The sequence below is a fragment of the Carassius carassius genome, chromosome 31 (genome assembly GCF_963082965.1).
Source record: "Carassius carassius chromosome 31, fCarCar2.1, whole genome shotgun sequence".
NCBI classification, from domain to species: Eukaryota; Metazoa; Chordata; class Actinopteri; order Cypriniformes; family Cyprinidae; genus Carassius; species Carassius carassius.
The window spans coordinates 6,380,368-6,394,369 of record NC_081785.1 but is presented as its reverse complement, the minus strand read 5'-3'; the positions used below and the strand labels follow the sequence as shown (position 1 = coordinate 6,394,369).

Sequence of the window (14,002 nt, the reverse complement as noted above, 5' to 3'; positions counted from 1 at the left end):
TACTATTGACCAGTGAAAATTGCTGTTTAGTAATGTTAGTATTGCCAAAATTAAACACATTAGCAATCATACAAAAACTGCTTGAAATTTGAGGATAGGAAAATTATGAGCATCCTTTATACAGATAAAGGTAATGAGATTTAGTGCAAATTAAGCATTTTGTTAACCCTCCTACACTCTTACATTGGGAGGAAATTTAGACAGTTACTGAGAAAGACCGCTCTTTTTCTAATTGTTTTCTCATTTATGTTTCCTTCCATGATAGTCATAATTTGCATTTTTATTTGTTCTTGTTGTGTTGATGAGACTTTTATCTTTTTATTCTGACGTTTTTGGTAGGCAGTCCTGAGCACTGGTTCTCACAGTAATGATTACCTCTATTGAATTTCGCACTCTGGGGAAAGACAAGACTGCCAAGCAGTACGGTCTGAGCAACCCCTCTCCATGATTGAACGAAAAAGACTTCTCTCGAGTAGGTAAACATGCTCGGAATAAGTTTTGGTGCAGTGGTTGGGAAAGTGATGGGGGGGGGGGGGTTTGAGAAGGGGTGCTGAAAAGCGATCTATCAACATGCCAACTTGTGTCCAGTTAAGCGTATTCCCTCTCTTTAGCGCCACATTGTGCATTATGATCTTTGATTGTACTCTGCAGTTAAGTTTGCCCATCTGTCTCCCTCTTCAACCTCTGAAGTGTTTACAGAATCAGTCACGAAGGCCAGTCATATCATACTTGCACTTGAAAAATAAAGAATATGAATGTTATTCATGTGGTGCCCTACTGTCAGAAATGGGTTTATTCAACTCTGTGTGAGCATAACTCCTCATTTGCTAGTTAAATTAAAAACCCAATCCAAAGCCAAAAATTTACAAGTCACTGAATCAGCGTGTGTGACGTATGTCTGGTCTTGCTGCCTTTGTCATTGTAATCAAGTCAGAAATCTGCTAAATGTGAGTCTAGAACTTCACAGCGACACACATTCAAGTTTTGAGCAGACAGGACTTCTACCTGCTCGCTTTTCTAATCGCCTCCTTATCGAAGAAGCTCAGAACCAATTGCTGAGCTGATAGACTTTAAACCTCCCGACACTCGCCGCTAGAGCTGCTCTATACTGTTGACTCTTGGGATCATTCTAGCACAGTGCCTGACTGCTTAAAATACTCTATTTCAGATATTACATCTCTGTGTATAGGCAAGCAATTTTTGTACTTGCATGGTGTCTGGCTGAAAAGAAGGACCTGGGATGTACATGATCAAATTGAGCTTTTGAGCATTCTCATCTTACAGTCAAATTTGGAGGAATGAAGCTCAGCAGTGCTATTTCCATTTCACACTTACGGAATATCAATCGGGCATGTGCGGATGAATCATGTATTAAGCGCAGGAATTTCATTTTCACTTTATTATGATTGTATGCATGATCGTGGGACAGGTCATTGAACTTCCACCTTGCATGCTGACACATGGAAGAAGCATCTTTTTATTCTCTGTCTTGCCACTGTCTACTAACACTCTCCTTGTTGCAGTTTTAATGCAGCGGATCAAGGCTGTGCTCTTAGCTACGTGACACATTGCATGAACTCTTCATCATGTGTGCGCTTTATCGCTGTAACCAGCACATCTCAAAGGGATGCGCCCTTGTTGGTGACTGTCCTTAGCGGTGATAAGAGTATCAAAGCTGAGATGAGATTAGAGTGTTTTTTTTTTTTTCGGGGATTACACACTTTAAAACCAAATAAGATGAATTTCCTCTAATTAATTAAGTACTGGTGTCTATCATTGTGTCCTCAAGTTAACTTAATGTTCTCAAAAAAACAAAAAAATTAAAGTAATTTTAAAATAATGATTGAATAAATACATAAGTAACTAAAGAAAGAAAGGAAGATTTTTTAACAAGTTTTTGAACCAGTCGGTAAAATCAACAACATTAATTTGATGACTCATTCATAAAGATAGTTACTTTGCTTGTTTTGTTCCTGAATGAATCAATGAATCGGTTGAATGAATGATTCGGTAACTTCAGTCACTTGATTCAGTAATTGTTTCATTTCTGAATGATTCAGCTTTGAATGAATTGCCGGAATGAATGAATCCCACGACTGATATGTGCTTTAATGCACAGATTTATAATGTATTTTTCATGTAGTAATTAAAATTCCTGAATATTAAATGATAAATTATATTATATTTTACATTTCTATTGTAATGTAATATTATAACTTACTTTGTGTAATGTATACAAATAAATAATGCTAAAATAATAAATACTAATAAAAAATTACATGACCCTGACTGTCCCATAATTTGGCCAAATATACAAATAATTGCATTATTCAAGCATGAGGTGTTATGGGCATTCCTCTCAGTCTTAATTTTGGAATTGATCATTAATCCTAATTATATGGATTTTGAACTTAAAGAAGGTAGAGCATTGCATTTATTTGAGTTATGATTTCAAAATGTGACGTGAAGTGTATTTAATATTTGATGTGTACTTCTTTGGGGTAGGGACCCCACTATAACACTAAGTGTTGTTTGATATGCAGTTACTAAGTTGCAAAACATTGTTTTATATTCTGTATTTCCAGACGTGTCGTGTTTTGGTAACTTAATAGGTTTCAATAACATATTCACATCAGCTATACAGACATAAATACACATATCACATTGCACTGTAAGAAAATGTGGGGAAAGGTCCGGATGTTTTCCATTTTGCTCTGCAAAATAATTGACTGTTTATTGATAATTCACTCTATGTATTCTAGGTCACTGGAAGGATATCCATTAAAGGTAGAACACACTCCATTTGAAGAGATTCCACCCTTTTACTTAATGGAAAAATTTAACCAAGGAAACCATTAGTGCCGAAACCCTTGAAAAAAATACAGAGAGAAATTCATTGTATGCATCTCAATAAGTCTCTTCTTCTTTTTTCTGTTGGTGGGGTTCTGTCCTCATTTGAATGCTTATCAGGTAAAGATTCATATTAGCAGGGTTGTTTGAAGCTGGCAGCTAATTTATTAAAGAACACTCTGCAGGCAGACACTGCTTTTGAGTAAACCATTGACACTACTTCCTCTTTAGAAAATGTTCCACTGCATTTCTCTTTTACATCTTAATCACACATACATCACTGAAAATGTCTGAGAGCTCATCAAAATGCAGAAAGGATGGCAAACTTAATTGTTTTAAAAGCCTCACAGTCATTACATGTCTGACATAACAGTGAAAGTCTATAACACCTCCAAAATCATTTAAAAATATTTTTACAACCTTTAAGTGCTTTCAGAGTAAAAACACAATACCAACTAATTCATGCCTCTGCATATAATATTAAATGCATTACTTCTGAATAATTTTCATTCAAACTCAGACACATATAAGTGCAAATGAGGTTCAGTTCCATCTTGTCCATGAGCAAAAGATTGCACCTATGGCACTATCGCATCTCCAGCTGTGCCTTTTCTGTTGTGTATTGGTGCGATCTGTCAGAAGTTAATGACGGATGTGTCGCCTGTAACAGCAAACTCATAACTTCTTTCTGCATTTGGCCATATCTTGCATATACATTACATGCTGCTGCCTCGATGGCTTACCAAGCTGTTGTGGGAAAGAATCGCTGAAGTCAATGACTCAAATTGAGAATGAGAGCTGTAAAGGGACTGCAAGTGGCAGCACGTCAGATGTGAGTGCATGATCTGCTCCAGGGCCAGATGTTCCACTTGACAGGCCCCTTGAGTGGAGGACAGTTCTGCCAGCTGTCCCCTTTCTGAACACACATGCAGCCATTTGTTGGTAGAGTGTTGAAAGCAGGGGGGGGGGGGTAACAGAATAGCTTTGCACCACAATCCCCCCGTTGCAACTGTTGTCCAAAACAAATAGTCCCATGAAATTGCAACAATGCTTTTGTTTACTGCAACACTGTTCTCCAAGTTTCAGTATGCAGCCACTCAAATGGGAAAACAAATTATTGCCCTTGCTCTATTCCAGGTGAAGCCTTTTGCGTTTACGTTTTTCCTCGTATAATGCATGATAATAACAGAATTCATTCATCAAAGGCTCCTGCTGTTATTCCCTGGAAAGAGTTATATTTAACTTGGATAGGTCACAGAATTTTACAGCAGGCTCTGCTGAGAATATGAGCCTGAAGAATTATGACTTTTCTGACCCAGGTGTGGGCATTATTCATGCTTAAGATCCGATCGCTAGCGCTAAGAGAACGCTGGTAAGAGCAGCCGCTGACAACTTAAAAATGTCAGGACTTTTCTCAATGTCTTTGGCCTAGTTGTGGAAACTTGAAAAGGACATTTTAGTGGCACGTCATTGGTTCTTGTACTGTTACCGTTTGTGGAAAAGAAAATACTATTTCATTCTTTCTACTTCCAAATGTCAGGTTAAGAGACATTTTGCTGACATGCACTTTCAGGCAAGGTGAAATATAAATTGAAGAGGCCCATATATATATATTCACACACATAAATACATACCTTGAAAATTAAATAAATAAATAAATCTACAAAAATATGCTGTTTTTCCAACTTTATTCATTCTGTTTCTACACTGATAATGTAGATATTTCATTATAAATGCAGGTAATGCATTAATTTAAGATATAAGGCTCAAGCTTGTTTTTTCTTTTTTTTTTTACAAATTAAACGGTTCTTCTACATGCAGTTCCATAAAAATAATTTGTGTTTTGCAAATACTTTTTGGGTCAAGCCCTCAGTAATACTTGCTGATCTTTGCATTCTCATCTTTTCTAGCTGGAACAACGTATATCTTTGGAAAAGGTGGAGGCCTTATAACCTTTAACTGGCCAGCCAACGAGCGCCCGAGCACCCGTACGGACAGGCTGACAGTGGGCTTTAGCACCTCACTCAAGGATGGCATCCTGATCCGCATCGACAGCGCCCCCGGCCTGGGAGACTACCTCATGCTCCACATTGTAAGTCAGAGCTTTTTTTAACTTGATCGGCCACATCTACAAGTTTCAATATTAAAGGTATACAACACCAAAAAGAAAAAGAAAACAAGCCAGAGTACACAGTAGAGATATGTTTCTGATGCCCTGTTCACACTTGGCTTGACCAGTAATCAGCTGCAACGCTGATGATTTCATCAATTAAATCAATGAATGGTTTAAATATTTATGTATCTTATATATTTATTATATTTGTAAATTATTTTTCAACATACATGTATTACATTGAACAAATTTTTACAATTGCAGATAATTCTATTACAAATAAATGTGGTTCTTGTGAACATTCTAATCATCAAAGAATCCATAAAAAAAACTTTTCCAACATTAAAAAAAATCCAAGACTCCAAACTTTAGAAGAGTAGTGTGTTTATTTATATATTAAAATTACTTAATAGACCAAAGACATTGGTTTTGAATATATTACAAATAAAACTCATAGCTAAAGAAAAAAAAAGGTGAGGTGATATAAGTGCATTCATTTTATTTCATACAGATATGGATAATTACGTGGTAGGAATAGCTCTGCAGCATTTCAAAAATAGACGCATCTCGACGCCACACAACATATGCTTCTAGTGTATGCGTCAGTGCTGCATTGATTATAACGGGGGAGATTTAGGGTGTCGACAGAGTGTTAGGATTCTGTGCATTTCCAACAACGCAACACCTCTGTGAGTGGATACCTTGTAGGCGTTTTTTTTTTCTTTCTGTTGCATGTCCTTGTAAATAATCAATCCAAGAGTAATGATGTCTCTCAGTTTTGAAACCCACAGCTTCACTTCTGCATCAATATTTTTGTCAGTGCCAATAAGAAGTTTGTCACTCAACAGCTACAGTATTTAAAAAATAAATAAAATACTCTACATGATTACCCATAACAACTGTGAATTACTTCAGTATGGTGTGTTTAATTCTGCTGAGCTGCAAAATGTTCTTTTTAGATGATCAATACATACGCCATGCTGAAGCCCAGCAGCTCTTTTCCAACAGTTTATCCATGGCGAGAGCTTCTATTTGGCCGGATGTGTCCATAATGTAAATAATTCAGCACTTATGTAATGGATGCTGGTTTGGTAATTAACCTGCTTTTCTGAAAGACAAAAGGATTAATTTTCAGACAGTGTTTGTCACCAAGGGGTCTCTTGTTCATAAATGAACAATGAGGTCATTAGAGTGTTTCTTTTTTATTTATACTGTGCATACAATATATCTATATTGCATTAACTGCATTAATTGCATATAGTGCATTAACACATTCAATTCAATTCAATTCAATTCAATTCAAGTTTATTTGTATAGCGCTTTTTACAATACAAATCGTTACAAAGCAACTTTACAGAAAATTATGTTTCTACAATATTTAGTAGTAGCTAGTAGTTTGTGCACGTTTGACAGGATTTTAGAAAAATAAAAATAATAATAATAATACAAGACGTAGTCAGCTAGATGAAGAACTATCAATATTATTAATTAATAGTAATTATATGATGCAGTCACACATGTAGCAATAATTGTTAGTTCTGTTTGTTGATTCAAGGTTAGGATCATCTGGGGTCCTCTGAGGGTCAGCATCATCTCTTCTCAGGTGTTCTGGATCCAGACTGGAGCTTGTGTAAATCCTAGTTACCACGGGATGTAAATCCCGTGGCAAAACATAGAAACAAAATAGAGACATCATTAGCATAGCTGCTGATCCAACAAAGTAAAATTAGTTTAACCCAAGCTAAAGAATAAAAATGCAGATGCAACTACACTCACAATTTAAGAGATACATTATTCGAATGCTTGGCGAAAGAGATGCGTTTTTAATCTAGATTTAAACAGAGAGAGTGTGTCTGAACCCCGAACATTATCAGGAAGGCTATTCCAGAGTTTGGGAGCCAAATGTGAAAAAGCTCTACCTCCTTTAGTGGACTTTGCTATCCTAGGAACTACCAAAAGTCCAGTGTTTTGTGACCTTAGGGTGCGTGATGGGTTGTAGCGTGGTAGAAGGCTAGTTAGGTACGCAGGAGCTAAAAAAAAGCTACATTAACTGATTAACGCAGACAATTATTTTATAGCACGTTAAAGTAGTTTTTTTTTTTTATTACGTAAATCCGTTTCTCACTGGATCTGAATTCTCAGACAAATCATGGGTCACAGGAAGTAATGCACCCTATTAAATTATTTAGGCTTAGCATCAACATTCACAAACCACTGTCCACTGTTATTTTTAACAGAAAAGAATGCAATCAGCTAGTAATCATGACTTTATAAATTTGAAATAGGAAGTTTCCGCTAGCACGTGAAGACAGCAGAGAAGCTCTCTCCTCAACACAGTGGAGTGAATCGTTTTGTTAACTTTGTGGTTTATTATTTTGAGTCGTATGGGATGCGGTAGATCTATCGATTCTGCCGCTAAAAAATATTCATGCAATTATGCAGCACGTATTACAAGATCTGCACTCTGGTGCGGTTAGCATTCACACTCACTGATCTTTTTATAACTGAACCGCGTTCTTACCCACCTCTTCCAACCGAGCCAGAGACTGTTAAACGGAACGATCACACTAGTCAAACGAACCAGGCTTTGGGGGTCAAACGCACTCCGGCACCGTTAAGATTGCCTAGTGTGAGCATACCCTAATTATTCTCCCACATCCCGCATCCCATCTCTACCTGCCCATCAAGTGTTGTCCCGTTCCGCACTCTGCTACGATGGATCCCATGATCGTGCAGGTCTCTAATAGGAAGATACCTGTTACAATGTTATGATCGAGGCTCTGGACTCTTAGCATAACTGTTTTTTCTGTAACAAACTATAAAATATTTTCTATAAAAACGTTAATGTCCTGGCACTGACAAATAGCTTTTTATATTTAATTTTATTTAATTACATTCATTTTATGAGTTGAGATTTAGGCTACAATAAATATTTTAACTGCTACTATGTTAAAATGCACAATACACTACTTTTGAATGCATTATTAGTTGTGCATAACAATGCATATAAATATATAAACAAGAGTGCATTGCACTGGTTAAGAGTTATAGTAAACACTTATACACTGGTCCCAAAAAAAAAAAAATCCCTTTCAAAAAATGCTGTTTTTGTGAACCTTCCTAAAAATTATAATTATTTAAAGATGCTTTTAATTATTACCTGCTTTTTCTTTCAAATTCAAAAACTTCTGAAAAAACAGTATAGAATATTGGGAGTATATAATGAAACTGGGAGTAAACAAACCAAAAAAGTTGTGTCTTATCAAATAGTCTTATCAAACAAGTGACCTTGTAGTTTTATGGTGGAATGGATGTCCTTTTTTTTTTTTTTTTTTTATGTGAATGGGGAATATTTCTGTGGCTAACTCCATCTGTCCACTAGTTTTATTGTGGCCCATGTTGGTGGTCCACAGGGACTCCTCGGGCTCTGTAATGGGCAATATAACTAAGGACATTTCACTAAACCCTCACCCCCTGCCTTTTCCCCTCTATGACACACATGGACACACACATACACGCTCACTCCATTATAGTGTAGCCCTGATGGAAATAAGCCTCTGCTGCCAAATGAATTAAATCTGGAGCACAACTCTAGAGTAAAGGGAATTAAACTGCCGTATTTTATAGGCAGTTTCAAAACTTACATAATGAGTGATTGGGAGTTGCCTTTGATTAGTACGTACTGGTTTGGAATTAATCTTTGCATCTGGAACATTATACAGGGCACATTACGTCTTTGGTCTCTTTTTAGATATAAGCACTAAACGTTTAGTCCTTGGAATGTAAAAATGTTTTTTTATCGTTTTAAACCTCTATCATGTCTGCCATTACTTTTGGGAAGAGTAAAAGGTGAGGATGGACCAAAATGTCACTGTTTTATTTTGGGCTGATTATGGAAATCTCCCTCCACTCATCTCTTCTGCGCTGATAATGAGTGAGCTATTTTCAGCTGTAAACGTCTGTCTCTTACACTTCTGAACTGAGCGGCTGGTGACACCATGGAATACCTTGTTAGACGGTTTCCGGCAACAAGGGAAATGTCAGTGCCATTGCCCTTCAGACATGCCACCTCTGAAATGGCAACCGCTGTGATGGAGTCTGTAAGCCAATCACTTTAACTCCAAGCCTTAACAAACCAAATAATCTAAATTCTGACTAAAATGCTACATCTAAACTATCATTATTAATCCCTTGTTTTCATTCTTGGGGTAAGTATGTGAACTTCAGAGCTTTAAAGGGATAGTTCATGTGAAAAAAAATTAATCATGTAGTCACCCTCATGTCATTCCAAACCTTTATAACTTACTTTCTATAATTTGCAGCACAAAAGAAGAAGCATTTTCCAGTCTGTTTTTATATAAATAAAGAAAGCCAGTGGGATCCAAAACAACATGGACCACACTGACATTTATTGTGTGGACAAAAAAAAAAGAAAACTTGAGACATTATTCAAAATATCTTCTTCACAGAAGAAAGAAAATCATACATGTTTGGAACTACATGAGGGTGAGTACATGATGACAGGGATTTTTTGAGTGAACTGTCGGTTTTACTCTCGAGTGAAGCGTCTTGCATCTCCACGCATCAAAGCAGGGAACATCTGTCCACTGTAAATTTTGGCGTTTCTCACTTTTAAAGTCATCTGATGTTTCTTCAGTCAGAAGAAGTGAAGATATAGACATGCCTTCTGCTTCTCGCCATGTATTCTGTCCATGTGACACATTCATCCAAATATATTAACAGGCATTGTCACACCCTCACTTCATAGCCCTCATCATTTTCAAAGTCTCCTTAAAATATGATTTCAACTTATTTTAAATCTTTAGTGTGACATATTTCTCAGTGAAACAGGTAAAAGTGGAAGGGGCTTGATTATATCCATCAGAAAGGGAATGGATTGTAAAAAGTGGTCGTTTCAAACCAGATCAAAGCAAGAGGAATTATGATTTGTGGTTTGGAGCTGTGTCAGTTACATATTCTGCCATCCTAATAATTTTCTGTCTTTATCACAATTCCCATCTGGAAATTAAATGTCTTCATCAATTAAATATCATATACATACATCACGTTTGATAACACCTGAATGAATTTATCTTATGATCCAAAAGACCAAGTCCAAATTATTCCTGGTCTCTTTCCCTAAATAGGGAAAAGTGTTAAATTTGTGGACAGAAGTGTGAAAACATTTTGTATGAGATTTGCTAATCCTAATTGCAGTGAATTTAATCTTGATAATCTGTAAAAAAAAATTGCCAGCAAATGAACAATTTTCACACAAACACACATTTGTTATAGTTATAATTAGTCGAATTTCAGTTTTTATTTAGTACATACTTGTAAAGTGAACAAATTAACATTACTGAAACGTACATTTGTGTATAATACAGTAAAATTATTTCATTGAGCAGCTGCATTTTCATGGTGGAAAACCAATAATTGCATTCCTATATATATATATATATATATATAAACCCATTTATGACATACACACTCTCACACAGATTTAGCCTTTTTACAGCCACTGTTTCCCTACCACCAGTATACCATTCGTGCCGGCATGTTTGCCATCTGTTGACCATAGCGGTCTCACACGGGAAAACTATGCACTTTTGTATGTCACTGTGAATAAGAGCATCTGCTAAATGCCTTTAATTTACACGTCTTCTGCTGGAGAGAGAGGAAGAGGTGAGGAGAGACTCTTGTGAAGATGTCCCTGCTGTTCCGCTTGATTGTAACACTCATCACACGTTCATTGGAAACTGCCATTCTGTTTCTCTGTGTTCCTTCAGAGTTAAACACTTAAAGGAAGTTTCAAATGACTAAAGTTTCCAATTCGCTTTCTTCCCTAATATGAACATCAGCGCCTGCACAGCATAACGTATTTCTTTGTAAGACCGTTGGATACTCATTAACAGCAAATAGCTTCCCTCCACCAGCTGCACAGCTGGAAGTAAGTGTGTAATTAGGGTAAAAAACTAAGCGTTTCCACAAATTGCTTTTGCCCCCATGTTGTATTACTACTACATGAGTGGATGGGATGTTTCAATTTACTTTAAAGGTCTTTTTCATCCCCTACAATGCAAAACAATTGCCATTTTAAATAATGTTAACTAATGTCTTTTCTGTTTGGAAACTTGTACTTTGGCCAAATAGACGAGAACTTTAAAATGACATGGTCCAATAATTGGCCAGTCATTTTAACTGAATTACGTCGCTGGGCGCTTTCCACATATTGACAGAAGAGGGAAAGGATAAATGGCTCCGACACCAGCAGTCTTTGCCACCAAAGCTGTTGACTGAAATCCTATAAGAGAGAATTATTTAAGTGTACAGAAAATCAATGGTGTTGATCTCTTTTAATCAGTGAGCAGCATAACTACACATTGCCTGTTGATTTTCAATACTGCAAACCTCACTGTGCTAAATGGCCTCTGCCACAAACATCCCACTCCCCTTCCATTCAGCCTTAAAGTGCAGAATGATTCTGAGTGAGAAAAGTGAGCACCATTACCAATTTTTGTTCCATTGGCTGCTCGGAGTTCACAGTTTCAATACCAAAGAGCGGGGGATATACTTCATTCTGACAGTCTCTTAAGATGTGAAAAAGTGATGAGACTGAACCAGAACGCTCTGGTTGTGGGGGGGTCTGCAGCTCTTTTTTTTCTTCTAAGTATTCTAAATGCAAATATTTATGTTCTGTTTATACTGAAGAAATCCACAGAGGAATTTGTTGTTGGTAATTAGGTAATTTACTGACTTCTTTATATAACTAGTTTTCAAGTTTTGGCTAGCAATCTTCTTAAATAATGTGGTATTGACATTTAGCTGCAGAAGAGGTATTTACATTTAATGTTTTATTGAAGTTTGCATCTGCTGCAAGTAAAATGCATCTGCTTCTAATGGTTTGCAGAGTGCATTGTACGACAGAAAAGAAAACAAATCTCTTGATTTTAAAGCAGTGAGTCTTTTTGAGTGCATATATATATATATATATATATATATATATATGTATATATATGTATGTGTGTGTGTGTGTGTGTGTGTGTGTGTGTGTGTGTGTGTGTGCGTGTGTATATCACTATATCGCATTCATTAAATTAATCGCATTCCATTATAACGCGATAATGCATAGCTTGTCAGTGTTAGTGTTTTGTTAATACAGCACATAGCACTAGTCAATTAAATGAATGTAACATGGCAAGGATGAATGCACTTTTGGAAGTTGAATGAAAGGGAAATTTCATTTTGGAATTCCTGTGGTCTAATGTGATGTTGTTCATGTTCTTGTTCATGACTACATTTTATTTTATTGCTGTAATTAATTTATAGCATTAACAAGATGACCCGTTGAATTCATTTTGGGAGCAATGACTGATCAATGTATTTCCAGTCCAGTGCCTGTAGCCTATATAAGATTTGAATTGACCAAGTTCAGAGGCTATCATATGTCGATCAACGTACTATGTTGTGTATTCTCATCAGTTTCAATATGAAAAATAACTTCCATATTGATTCAATGGATTTATTGCATTTTGAGAAGGAAAAAAAAGTATCATGGATTTATTGCATTTTGAGGGGGAAAAGTATCATGGATTTATTGCATTTTGGGGAAAAAATAAATAAATAAATCTATGAAAATCAAAACCTTGATTTGAATTTTTCAATGTTATTATAACCTAAATATGCTATGTGATAGTTTGAAACAGAAAATAGTGGTTGTATCTTGCCACTCTCTTGGATAAAGAAAACACATTTTTACTCAATCAAAATGGATTTATTGCATTTTGGAACCAAACTATGTGGATAAAATTGTAGGAAGCTGTTGAGCCTATATAACACATTTTTTCAAAAGCCTTTTTCCATAATCCATTGTTAGAGCTAATCACACCACAATCACACACAGCCTTATTCCAACTGTAGTTTAGGAATGCAGATGCAATACAATGTTTCTGCTTCATTTTCTCAATCTTTCCTCTTATATGGCTGTTTAGTTTACCTGGCACATTCATCAGTGTAAAGGTGAACAGCTGGTTTGGCAGTTCTGATCAGCTCTTTCATTCTATGTGTGGTCATTGTAGTAAAAAAGCCCAGCCAGATAAATGAACTTGACATAGAGGAGGCTATTCTAAATGTGTTCCGAGTTTCTGTTTTCATAGTCACCCTCATCAAAAGAATCCAGCTTTAATCTCTCATACTGCTGAGTTATGAATCAATATTTCAGAGTCTAATATTACCTTCTAATGTTGTTTGAAAATCGAAACACTCTTGGCTTGTAGCTTAAACCTTCACCTAGCCACTTCTATAAATAATCGCTCTTATTATCAGAAATGATACTGTCCTTTGCAACATATGCATAAGTTTATATTGTATATTAATCAAATCAATTAGTATATTCTATTCTTGGCACTTACTGTACATACAGTACATTTATTTCCATAATTTGGATTTTATTGAAACTAATATTTCTAAAACATAATATAAGGGTAATAAAAGACAGCAAAAATGAATACTTATTGGTAAATAATACATGCTATTATAATAAAATGGTTAACAATACAATACTGATTGACTCTTTTATATAGTAGTGCATTTTCTCTCCGAAAATCAATATCCTGTATACAACTGAAACATATATTATGTAGCAAGTGTATAAGTAATATCTTTATCTCAGCATGTGGCAGATAGATAGATAGATAGATAGATAGATAGATAGATAGATAGATAGATAGATAGATAGATAGATAGATAGATAGATAGATAGATAGATAGATAGATAGATAGATAGATAGATAGATAGATAGATAGATAGATAGATAGATAGATAGATAGATAGATAGATAAAATATTAAACTAAATACAAATTTCCTTGAAAATGAAGTGTTTCTGCAAAAATTCTAACCTGTATTCAGTGTTACTTTATAAATATTTACTAAGAATATATTATAACCATTTTCAGTAACACATTTTGCCATATGGACTAATGCAGTATTGTTCATTATCACACTCTATTTCACATGGGTTTCTTTTTTCCAGACATGG

At 35.7% G+C, this 14,002-nt stretch overlaps 1 protein-coding gene across 17 annotated transcripts in view; it reads left to right on the top strand.

Annotated features, from left to right (window-relative positions):
- Positions 1-14,002, top strand: part of nrxn3a (neurexin 3a) — a 300,820-nt gene that overhangs the window by 212,744 nt on the left and 74,074 nt on the right. For all 17 annotated transcript variants that reach the window (XR_009424802.1, XR_009424801.1, XR_009424800.1 and 14 more), the window contains one exon: positions 4,761-4,942. Coding sequence is in view for 14 of the 17 variants with exons in the window: in XM_059518721.1 (XP_059374704.1) it covers positions 4,761-4,942 (182 nt within the window). In the remaining 3 variants the exon portion in view is untranslated. The remainder of the gene's footprint in view (positions 1-4,760; positions 4,943-14,002) is intronic.